General features: G+C 41.9%; 1 protein-coding gene across 2 annotated transcripts in view; it reads right to left on the bottom strand.

Annotated features, from left to right (window-relative positions):
- Nucleotides 1-224: 224 nt before the first annotated feature.
- Nucleotides 225-12,807, bottom strand: part of POU2F3 (POU class 2 homeobox 3) — a 155,752-nt gene continuing 143,169 nt past the window's right edge. For both annotated transcript variants that reach the window (XM_068242873.1, XM_068242874.1), the window contains exons 11-13: nt 10,680-10,746; nt 7,284-7,416; nt 225-848 (exon numbers count right to left, since the gene is read on the bottom strand). In XM_068242873.1, the coding sequence (XP_068098974.1) occupies nt 809-848; nt 7,284-7,416; nt 10,680-10,746 (240 nt within the window). In that variant the 3' untranslated portion in view covers nt 225-808. The remainder of the gene's footprint in view (nt 849-7,283; nt 7,417-10,679; nt 10,747-12,807) is intronic.

Below are 12,807 nucleotides of genomic sequence, written 5' to 3'. Positions count from 1 at the left end.
TTATCTTTAAACCTCCCACCCGAGGTAAGACTGTTTCATAACCCAAGTGAACCAATTGCATACTACATTGGGAGCCTCCTCCCATTTTGTGTAAAATTATACTTTATAACTAGTGCATAAATCTACTCGTACCCTCTGAAGTCTGCTACAAGAGAATCAGCAAGTGAATAGCATTTCTTTTTACTTTTTTTTTTTTTCAATAAATTAGGCAACATCACACACTGTTTTCTCATTGCTTGGACAACCTTTTTAATAAAGTCCTCATGTCTTCAAATATATACATCAATAGTGACATGCACGCTGTAGAAAATATTGGTTGACCCCTCATCACCATATGCAGCATTTATAAAGGACACTTTAAAATAAACTGAATCCATCATTCAGAAATATCTTTTGAATTATCAGGCATTGTTAAACACACATGTAAAAATATTAAGGAAATATGTACAAATTTAAATAATGTAGTGGTCACTAGGAAATCCTGAACTGGAAAACATTAGTTAAGTAAAAGTTTGAAGAAAAAAGTAAGTAAAAAAAATTTCCATTATTTTAAAGAGTCAAATGTTTTACAAAGATGGTTGTAACTTGTAAACATAAAGCTACAGAGAAGTTGAAATATAAAATCTTGAACTCCAGTCCTAGAAAAGGAGACACAATTTCAAAGCTTCTTCAACTCATTGTTTTGCTGTAAGGTCTGCAGCTTTAAGTCTGGAATAGTTCAGCCTCCAGCTACTGAAGGCAGTGACTGTGAAGAAATGGCAGCGCACTCGTCAGTGAAAAGGCATCCCAACGCTACAAGAGGCGTTCTTCAGTGGAGGTATGTTGGATGATTCCATCGATACCAGGGCCTGCATAAATAAAGACATCACGTTATCAATCGGAAACAAAACAAATATAAACTAGTTGTTGAACAACTCGTAGTAGTGTACATTTGGGAATAACATCCCCAACACTTTTATGGAAATCATAAGTGATCTGTCATAAAATCTCCCTTGGCAAATTGCTTTTTTCAGCAAGCAAGATCAACCAGATCAAATGTCTAGTACATTCTTAACGTAAACCAGTGGTGAACCTCCATTAAAAAACAGATACTTACCTAACCAGCAGCCCCATTAACACCGTTGCCTCACTTGCCATCCCCCCAGGTGACTCCATTCGTGTGCTAATGACCTCGGCTATCCTCATTCAGTCACAGCAGTCACAGGGCAAATCTAGTAAAATGAGTGGTACTTACTGGGGGCTTCCTCCAGCCCCAAGCTCCCAAGACCTCCCTCGCCGCAGCTCTGCCCGCAGCCGTTCGCCGGAGCTCCGACCCGGTCCCCGGCGATGACGTCAGAGCGACCAGTAGTTCTGCGCCTGTGCAGTCCACTCCGGCCCACGTGGCGGTGATTGACAGCGTCGATCGCGCAGGCGCAGTACAGAGCGACCTCCAGGTCGCTCTCACGTCATCGCAGGGGATCGGGTCGGAGCTCCGGCGAACGGCTGCGGGCAGAGCTGCGGCGAGGGAGGTCCTAGGAGCTTGGGGCTGGAGGAAGCCCCTGGTAAGTACCACTCATTTTACTACATTTGCCCTGATGACTCCTTTAATGGCTCCAGGACGTTTTTATAAGTCAGACAGTGCTGCTGCTGCTGTGCGCGTGCACGTGAAAATAGTGGAAAAAAACAAAAAAAATACACCTTTATTTCCAAATTATATATTGTTATCATACTTTGTACTAGGGACATAATTAAAATCTTGTGATAACCAGGACAAATAAGCAGATAAAATGTGTGGGTTTTATGTACAATTTCATCCCCTCTTAAAACCATAGGGGATGAAATTGGAGAAATAGTGTATTTTTCTCATTTTTTCCTTGTATTTCCCTTTAAAATGCATAGAAATTAAGTAATTAATGAAAACAAATATCAATCCCAAAAAGCCCAATTGGTGGTGAAAAAAACAAGATATAGATCATTTCATTGTGATTAGTAGTGATTAAGCTATTGGCAAATGAAAGGGTTGAGCACGGAAAGGTGAAAATCGCTCTTGTCCGTTAGGGTAAAAACCGCATTGGGGTGAAGTGGTTAATTAGTAAATTAGCAAAAAATAATAATTCTGAAATGAACGATAGAAATTATCACCTGGGTAGGGCAGGTCATTCATTTCTCACTCATCTTATCTATATTTTGCAGGGAAATATCCCCACATCTAAAACCACTAACTGAATGAGGAAGACAGAACACGGAAGAAGGAGAAATCGTCTGAACGGCCAGCAGTACAGTGATTATTGAAATGTGATTTACAAACCTGATTTATCAGTCGCCATCACTTCACGCTGGCGAGTTTGGTAATAGGGCATAGGGCCCATTGGAGCACATCTAAAGACAGCTGTGGAAGTTTACTCCGAACTCAGATTTCTGGGAAAGCAGGCAACCAATGACAGAGCAATGAACAGCTTGGGACCTTATATTCATCAAGCAATACACTGTTGTCTTAGTTGCCAGCAAGTAAGCTCTGTAATTTTCAGAAGTTTACAAAACTTGATTGCAGGCTGTAACGCTGAAGTATAAAATGGATTATGCAGCAGTGCTAAATGGTATATCAACTTTTTAGCAAAAGTGGCATTACACTTTAAATAGACTAAAACGGCCCACTGAAAACCACATTAAACTTGAATAGCTATATTAAAGGAATGTTCCGTAATTAGAATTACAGTGTATATGAGCTTTTTTCAGAGAGTCAATTAGCAAAAAGCAAAAGTGCAGTATCATATATAAACTAAACTGATCTCAGCATTCATCTTAAAAAAATTAGATTTGATAGGCTATTTGAATCGTGGATCACTGATTACTGCTCACTGTATGCCTCGTTTGGTCTTACTGCAACACTTTACTTAGAGCAAATTTACCTTTTAGCAGTATGCCTGTTTAAGGAGTATTAAATGTTTTATATTTTGAGTCAGGGCCGAATTTAGCATACCTACAGGCGTATGATAATAGCAAGGTGGCTCACTCTGCTCAAGTGCCTTCCTACTTCCCTATGCAGAGTCCTCAGTGGAGCGTAAATGAGAGCTTATTCACCTGACTCTCTGCATTCTACTGACAAGATCTCCCTTCTGTGGGGGGCAACGTAATACTGAGGATACCTCTGGCTAGGTTAGGTACCACTCATTTTACTACATTTGCCCTGATGACTCCTTTAATGGCTCCAGGACGTTTTTATAAGTCAGACAGTGCTGCTGCTGCTGTGCGCGTGCACGTGAAAATAGTGGAAAAAAACAAAAAAAATACACCTTTATTTCCAAATTATATATTGTTATCATACTTTGTACTAGGGACATAATTAAAATCTTGTGATAACCAGGACAAATAAGCAGATAAAATGTGTGGGTTTTATGTACAATTTCATCCCCTCTTAAAACCATAGGGGATGAAATTGGAGAAATTGGAGAAATCTGAGTTCGGAGTAAACTTCCACAGCTGTCTTTAGATGTGCTCCAATGGGCCCTATGCCCTATTACCAAACTCGCCAGCGTGAAGTGATGGCGACTGATAAATCAGGTTTGTAAATCACATTTCAATAATCACTGTACTGCTGGCCGTTCAGACGATTTCTCCTTCTTCCGTGTTCTGTCTTCCTCATTCAGTTAGTGGTTTTAGATGTGGGGATATTTCCCTGCAAAATATAGATAAGATGAGTGAGAAATGAATGACCTGCCCTACCCAGGTGATAATTTCTATCGTTCATTTCAGAATTATTATTTTTTGCTAATTTACTAATTAACCACTTCACCCCAATGCGGTTTTTACCCTAACGGACAAGAGCGATTTTCACCTTTCCGTGCTCAACCCTTTCATTTGCCAATAGCTTAATCACTACTAATCACAATGAAATGATCTATATCTTGTTTTTTTCACCACCAATTGGGCTTTTTGGGATTGATATTTGTTTTCATTAATTACTTAATTTCTATGCATTTTAAAGGGAAATACAACCTAACACTAAGAGGCATCTGTAGCTACCTTTGATGGGCAAAGGAAGTAAGGGGGAGAAGTGACAGTTGGGCCAGTTAGCACACTTGCGGTGTGGTTTGGCTGAGGTTTGTAGTCTCATAGAGGGCGGAGTCTAAGGTGCCAGGACATCTGTGCTTATGGGCTTCTGTGATGTAAATCTAGGCCTGCTTTGAGTTATCCATCTGAATTTGAGATTGTTTTTTAGGAAAACATGACTTCTTATGAATAGCAAAATTACACATTATAACATTTTTTTGTTAAAAATACAACATTTATATTTACACTTAAAGAAAAAAAAAACCTAAAAAATTAAACAGTAGAATATTTTGCAAATAAGAGAACTAAGCTTTGAAAAAAAAATAAACGAGGATATTCAACCAGATTCCACATTTATTCACCAATTTATACTTTACATCTACTATAGAACATGTAGTGCACAAATGATTTTGGACCTATTGAAATTATGCCAAAACCATAGGTACCTTAGTAAAATGGCTTTATAACAAAAAGAGGCACGCAGGCATCAAAACGTATCTCTAAATATACCGTAATCCGTTTTCAGACCTCTAAAATAAGATCTGCTTTTTCTGTTTACTACAGAAATGTGTATTTGCCAACTAAGTCATGTCAAGCTTTCTAGGCTTTGCCATTAAGCAGAGAGAAGGCAGAGTTCCATGAGAAGAGTGTCAGTATGATGCATTGTTGGTTCTACGTTTATAAACTGCGGTAAGTAAAATTTGTAGCAATTATGGCCCTGTGGTATCGATCATTATCAGGGCTGGTTCTAGATTTTTTGCTGCCTGAGGCAAACTTTTGAGGATGTGAACCCCCCCCCGATTTGGAATGATTGCACAGCATCCAACAATTTACTCTGCTTCATTTAATGCTCTCACATGACATGCTTCAGCTAAACACAATAGCACACTGGCTGGCTGTGAGTCCTCCTCAGTCAGGTCAGCAGTGCTACCTGCTCCCTTCTGCTGTGCAAGTCAAATGAAACACTGCTGCTCTCCTGCCTCCCCCCTCTTCACTCGCTGTCAGACTCCTCACACAGCACAAGTTGCTTTTCCTCAATGATGACCTCTTCATCTCCCTCACTCTCTTCTTGCTTCTCCTCCTACTCTGACTGCATGCTGTTAGTGTAAACACAGTACAAACATGCTGCTCCTGTAATCTTTGCGCCTGATGCAAATTTTTCTCCTTGCTTCATGAGAGAACCGGCCCTGATCATTATTCTTGTCGGCCTTTGGCTACAAAGAAACTAAGCATAGTTTTGACTTTATGCAGACAGATAATCAGAACTTCCAATGTACTGCCTGTGGCCATCCTGGTTTTTCTAAAAGGGGCGCTATACTGAAATTACTAAAATTTAAATTACAAAAATAATTTAACAGTAAAATAAAATACATATGAGGTAAATAAAAACAGTAAGTACGTAAGGCCCTATTCTTCAGGCCTGTCAGTTATAACGCTTAAATTATTACTGTTTGTTGTTACAGAAAATCCTTGCTCTCGCCTAATGCGACTTTTTGGCCAAATTGTCTGCCGATCTTGTCAGAACCTCGCTAAAGCTTCGAAAACATGCTTGATTAAAGGACAACTACAGTGAAAAAAAAGTAAGGAGTTAAAAATTTGACAGAACCGACAGGTTTTGGTCTAGACCATCTCCTCATGGGGGATTCTCAGTGTTTACCTTGTTTTCAAAAGCATTTCCTCAATGACAGTGTCTAAGTCTAACTGCCAAAATAATGATTAAGGAGGCTGGCTGGTATCTTACTATTTTTTCAGGAAATGCTGTTGAAAACAAAGAAAACCCTGAGAATCCCATATGAGGAGATGGACTAGTCCAAAACCTGTCGGTTCTGTCAGCTTTTAACTGCTTATTTTTTTTCTCACTGTAGTGGTCCTTTAAAGGCGGCTATTAACAACCATCCAAGCTGATAATCAGGCGTTTGTACTGTCATAATTTTGACAGTACTTTTTCAATTGGAAAGTGCTGAAAAGTTATTTTAAATAGAAGATGAAAATTATCTCCTAGGTCAAATGTCAGGATAAAGCAGCACATCAGCACAGTGGCATAGTGGGCAGCACGGTGGCGTAGTGGTTAGCACTCTCACCCTGCAACGCTGGGTCCCTGGTTTGAATCCCGGCCAGGGCACTATCTGCATGGAGTTTGTTCTCCCCATATTTGCATGGTTTTCCTCCAGGCACTCCAGTTTCCTTCCACATCCCAAAGAAATACAGAAAAGTTAATTGGCTTCCCTGTTAATCAGCCCTAGACTATGATAGATGCATTAGACGATACATTAATAGACATATGACTATGGTAGTGATTAGATTGTGAGCCCCTGTGAGGGGACAGTTAAGTGACAAGACCAGTGGGGTAGCTAAGGAGCTATGGACCCCAGTGCAAGTTTTACATGGGGCCACCAATGCACTCTATACATAACAATTGATACGCGCATCCAAAACCTGCCAAGGACAACAATAGCGTCAGAGGTGCAAGTAGGGGATGGGAGGGAGGGCCCCTCTGACCCAAGGGCCCCGATGCAGTCGCTACCTCTGCAACCCCATTGCTATGCCACTGGACAAGACAATATACTCTGTACAGTGCTGTGGAAGGTGTTGGGGTTATATAAATAGTAAATAATAATAATAAAAATTGAATTGCATAAGGGACAATGGGCTTTATTCACTAAGACAAATAGCACGCCTTATCAGAATTAACAAGCCTCATCAAAGTTAACACGCCTTATCAGAGTTAACATGCCTTATCATAGTAGCTTAGCGAGCGCTACGAACTTATGCCTGCTAATTGGCAGTGACGGGAGCTCCACTCGTCCTGCCCTGAGCCCCTGCGGGTCCAATAACTTTAAAGGACATTATCCCTGCACTTTGATTGGCCCAATCATTGTCAATTAGCAGGTACAAGTGTGTAGCGCTCCCTGTGCTACTCTGATAAGGTGTGTTACCTCTGATAATGCATGTTAAATTTGATAAGGCGTGTTAACTCTGATAAGGCATGCTAATTGTCTTAGTGAATCAAGTCCATTGTCTTAATTTACCCCATACATATTTTATCGTACTGTCAAATTATTTTTTTAAATGTATGTTTTAGTCGTTTCACTATAGTGTCCCTTTAAATGGATTGTGATGATCCAAATCATGACAAGCATGTGTTATATATACTGTATTTCTTACATTTGAGCATGAAGAGATAGCCATAGCTTTGTACACTGCATTGTGCAGACACACTACCTGTATAGGATAAGAAAACAAAAGAGCCTCACCCAGATGAGCTGTAGTTAGAGGTATTCATACTGGACTTTGAACTGTTCAAAGAGATTCCAGGACTATTGGAATGGAGGCCGGAGTTTGGTGAGGATGGTCTGCTGGAACTCCCAGGGGAACAGGATGAAGTTACTGCAAGCAGAATTCACGAATAGGGATTTCATTGGCAAATCAACATTTATTTAGAATACATACATATATTTCCTTTAACGTTAAAGCCCTGTTCAGACTTGTGTTTTTGAATGCTTACATGTGGCATATAACCTACTTTACAATGTAGAAAGTGAAATAAAAGAGTTGTGTGAAATGGCTTATTATTGCAGGCAGGTCGGTATGATTAGAAAGGAAACATGGCTTTAAAAAGTGTCAATGCTGAACTCAAAAAATCTCTCTTAGCAGTGGGAGGAGGTGGCCTGGGTCAAGTGATCGGTTGCTCAGAAAGGAATTCCTACTCTCTTGGCAATAAGGAGCTACTGGATGCTGCGTGTCAGAGAGGTTTTTTTTCAATATATTTCTTTCAAAAAGTACAGACGTGCAATCTACAACAGTTTCTGCATCACTAATTAATGCAAATGTACTATAATACACATTTCAATCATCTTGGTTAGATGCGCGACCATTTCATTGATTCTTTTGTTGAATATATTTGTATTTCTGTCCTCTTTGGGTTGGGGTTGTGGACGGCGTCCCCAGGCGGTGAGAGTACCTGGGGCGCCGCCCACGCCACACCCCTTCCCCTTTGTATGGCCTGCTGCTCCCAAGTCAATGCTGCTAGCATGTTCCCATAATGTTGGGGGATTTTAAACTTATGTTAAGGTGGGGACCCCGAGAGAAGGCTGCATGAGCCGTCCCTGCTATGGAACTGATGTCCCTCTCAATAAGAAAAGGGTAAGGTCCCCTAATAAGTTGAATAATGTGTAACGCATGGATTTGCTTCCATTATTTGTATTGTGAGATGCATTGGTTCTTAACCTCCTGCCGCCCGCGTCACGTCAGTAGGCGTGGCCGCGGCGGCAGCCCCAGGACCGCCTAACGCCAATTGGCGTAAAGTCCTGGGGCTCTGTTTAGCATGAGATCGCGCGCATGGTGCGCGCGCAACTCATGCTCGGAGGGCGGAGCCCCGCCTTCAGTCTCCGAGCGGCTATTGCCGCTCGGGAGACTGTTAGACGGCGATTACGCCGTCTATTTACTAGGTGCAGCGCTGCGATGAGCAGCAGCGCTGCACTGGGGACAGCCGTGTGACACGGCTGTCCCCATGGGGGACAAGAGAGCGATCGGCTCTCATAGGCAGAAGCCTATGACAGCCGATCGCCATAATTGGCCGGCTGTGGGGAGGGAGGGAGGGAGGGAGGGAGGAAGGGAATAAATTTAAAGAAACAGGTTTTTTTTTCTAAAATCCCATAACAATAATATTTATTTAAAAAAAAATAAACATGAAGGGAGCGATCAGACCCCACCAACAGAGAGCTCTGTTGGTGGGGAGAAAAGGGGGGGGGGGATCACTTGTGTGCTGAGTTGTGCGGCCCTGCAGCTTGGCCTTAAAGCTGCAGTGGCCAATTTAGCTAAAAATGGCCTGGTCACTAGGGGGTTTAGCCCTGCAGTCCTCAAGTGGTTAATGCACCTGTTCAACTGCAATGAGCACAGTTGAGCCTTTGTGAGGCTTATTAGCCCTATGCAGTGAGTGTCAGTATGGTGCATCAAGGTTAGATGCACCACCATTTAATTGATTCTTTTGTTGAATATCAAAATAATGACACACTGAACCAGGGCTTTAAAGTAAGCCTGAAGGCATATGTCATTGATGTGACTCAATGTTCATACCATGTTTTTTTTTTTTTTTTAGCATCCAAAACTCCCCCCCCCCCCCTTTCCCCATCTATTTTTCAACTCCATCCCACCCAGCACACACTTCCTACAGTTGTGTATTGCTCAACCTGTCTGGATTGAGAATTGCCATGTGCAGTAAGAGGTGGATGTACACAAAGCGTGCCTTGAGGAAATGAGGGAGGGAAGCAGGTCTGGCATCTTATGATGCTTCTTCCATGTTTCATTCATGTTCTACTCTGCGTATTTGGCTATCTCTCATTCAGGTATACAGTAAGCAAAGTAGAAGTGCTGACATTTTAGACAGCAATCTACACAGTACCCAAAGCCCTTTACACTTTGCAAGTTAGCCAATGAATGCTATACCACCAGGGTTCACAACGTTCTGCTCTTACTGGTGAATAACAAGGTACAATATTCTTCTGCTACTGCTAAGCAGCTCATCATATAATGCAGAAATATAGTGGTTACACAATGAAGGTTCTCTTCTCCACGGGGCCTTTTGTGATGATTTAGGACATGAAGCACCTACCCACCCATCTATGAAGCAAATAATTGCAGGGCAGGATTCACCATAAGGCATTGTAGGCATGTGCCTACAGGTTCCTTATGTAGGAGAGGCGGCAACCCTCCCAAAGTGTCCACCTACCAATTGGGGGGATACTTAATACTGAGGTGGCTCCCTATACTTGGGGTGGGGGACACATCTACTACATAGATTAATGGGGTTACCAAATAAGGAGGAGGGATGCCTATCTAATATGGGAGTGTGGCCTGAGTTGAGGGGCGGGGTTTAGGGCGCCAGAACGCCTATGCCTGCAGGCTCCTGAGCTGTAAATCCAGCTCTGATTGTTCAGTTGCACAGTGCCGCACAAGCATATTACAACTGATGCTGTAAAGACTGCCTATGCAGGGTACACAAATAGGGGGTGGACAATTCTTGACAAGAATCAGGGGTTACTGGTCGAGAAGAATAAACACTATGTAACTATAAAATTGCGTCATTTTGCTTTGCTTTGGATCTGTCAGGAAGAAGATGTAGCGGTCACAAGGCTATTTGTAGATTTTTTTTTTACTCAAATATTGCTGTTTAACCTGGTAAGTGTGAGCAGGTAGGTTTTCTTACAGTTTATCCAAATAATAAACTCAAATAGGAACAGTTGGATAGCGTACTGGTTAAGGGTGTTGCCTTTGACCAGGGTTCAAATCCTGACTCAAGTCAGTATGTAAAACAGTAAGGAGTCTTGGGGCAATGTCCCCTAATTCCCCAGGCTGCTCGTGGGGTGTTCCCTAAAGGGCTGCAGCTCTAAAGTTCACCAGGAGAAAAACGCAACATAAATGTTTTTTTTTTTTATGAAAAGATATATTCAACTCATCTAATGAAAAGTGTATGTTTTTATTTATTACTAATTACAAATCACTGAGACACTCCCTATAAGGAAAACATATATAAAACACTGGCTATTACAGTATATCTGATTGCTATGACTATACAAGGTGCCCAGTGAATATAATTGAAAGTAAGGCTAGTGTGTTTTTATTTATTTTTTTATTTTGTCTGGCTTTCTTACCTGTGCTTGTCATAGTACTATGCACTGGTGCAATACCCAAGGATCCCAAAGACCCAGAATTTGACACCTGACAAAAAAACACAATGATGTCATTATTCAAAAAAATCTCCAAAATGTTGACTCTGAATATACTTTTCAACTTATTTACCAAGAATCTGCCCAGCCCATAACTAGTACCAACAAACTCACTTATTTTTCCAAGCATTAAAACGTTTTTGATAGCATTTAATATATTTGGTTACCCAATAATAAAAAAGCACAATGAAATGCAGATTTACAACTGTCACCAGGCAACGGGCCCTTACAGGTGTGAACAGGGTGAGACATAGACGCATCTGCAGTAGAAATTGTGACAACATCAGGAAAAACGTTATTAGACATATTAATTTTACTTTTGATGCTGCAAAATTTAGGAATTTTCCCCATGGCAGGATCACAGATGGAAGATCTTAAAGATCTGTCTCTAAATGACAAGGGGTCCCACATATCCTTGAGAAAACTGGCACATTCATGCTGATCACAATCTGCAGGAACATCAGAGAAACAGGCATCAGATTGCACAGATTTAAACTGCACGCAGTCAGGAGAGAATCCTCCAGGATTCGCACAGGAATCAACCACAGTGGCGCACCCACACACTTCAGATCGCACAATGTCACGACTCACATGCTTTACCCCAGAAAGGCAGGAACAATCATCCGACAACTATTTCTCTTTATTGGAATCAATTGGTTGGTGTGTGTGCAACTCATCCAAAATCGTCTGCCATACATAAATTGTCAGATCCACATCACCCTCGTCACATTCATCGGAATCAATCAATAGGTACATAGAATCGAGACAATCATTCAAGACATCTTCGCTTTTTGCAATGTAAAAATCGCAAAAGGCTTTCCAATCAAAATCAAATTCCTCCATCAAGGCCTCAATGTCCCATGAGGCAAATGGAGGTTCAAACAGGCCAGTATCCAGATAATCTCCATATGGGTGGAGTTCAGGAACAAGAACAGATTTTTTAACTGCTTTAATATAGTGTGCGATCCTACCTATAGTAGGATCCACATAAGCTCTGGATTGAGGCAAAAAACCAGGAGACAGATCAACATCATTATCATACTGAATGGTTTTGCATGGAAGGGAAAAATCAGCTGACTTATCAGCAGCTACACATTCAATCAGAGCAGGTGGTAAGCCAGGCAGTCCAAACCAGTGAGAGAATATCACTGCAAGAAACTGATACAAATTATCATTCCACGAATTGTTTTTTAGCACATCATATGCCCAGGTGAACAAATCGTCTTTTAAGAGCACATAGGCAAACTGAAGAGCCGACGTAGACGGATCAGCAATCTGAAAGGTGGGATCCAGGCAAAACCTCACACATTCACAGAGAAATTCCGCTTTGGTCTCTGAGTTTAGCCTTTTAAAGCTACACTCGACAAAATCGTACAAATCAGAAATTCCCTCTACACTGGGAATTTTGGTTTGGCTGGTCATACTGGAATGATTGTGGAATTCTCTCCGTGATCAGCGCACAAGACGTGTGCGCTGACACTGCGGAAATCCTCCACAAACGTATAATTTGCGGAAACCCAGCAGAAGGTGCAATGCACCTGTAGAGGGAAATTCCTGACGACAGTGGGAGCTGTGGAGTGCAGAGGAACAGCTCCTCTGCTCTACCACACACGCCAGACAGGAATTGCACGAAGGGACGGAACGCGATCGCAAGAGAGGCGATTGAGAATGAGCACAGAGACAGATTGTATGTGTGTGCACCAAACTAGTCGCCAACCACTGACGGTGCACACACCACAGCAGATATGAAGTAGGAACGCGATTGCGAGAGGTGCGATCGCCAGACTGGCACAAGGTTATAGCAAGGCAGAGCACGAGAGTAGCAAAGGCACAGCAAATCATACAATGAGGAGATACGGAAAATAACAAACACTAGCTAGACGCGAACACCGCACTCATTCGCAACAGTGCACGCGTTTATGCGCGGTCTCCACGTGATAAGCACAATAGAGACAAGCACGCCTAACTAACCATCGACAGACAAACATGAAACAGAGGACGCGAGCGCTTGCTTAACGGTTACCTCACCGAGCCTCCAGCAAGCGTTCGTAAC

This window comes from Hyperolius riggenbachi, chromosome 6, assembly GCF_040937935.1.
Source record: "Hyperolius riggenbachi isolate aHypRig1 chromosome 6, aHypRig1.pri, whole genome shotgun sequence".
Classification (NCBI taxonomy): Eukaryota; Metazoa; Chordata; class Amphibia; order Anura; family Hyperoliidae; genus Hyperolius; species Hyperolius riggenbachi.
The sequence above is the reverse complement of the archived record's forward strand: the minus strand, read 5'-3'. Positions and strand labels throughout refer to the sequence as shown.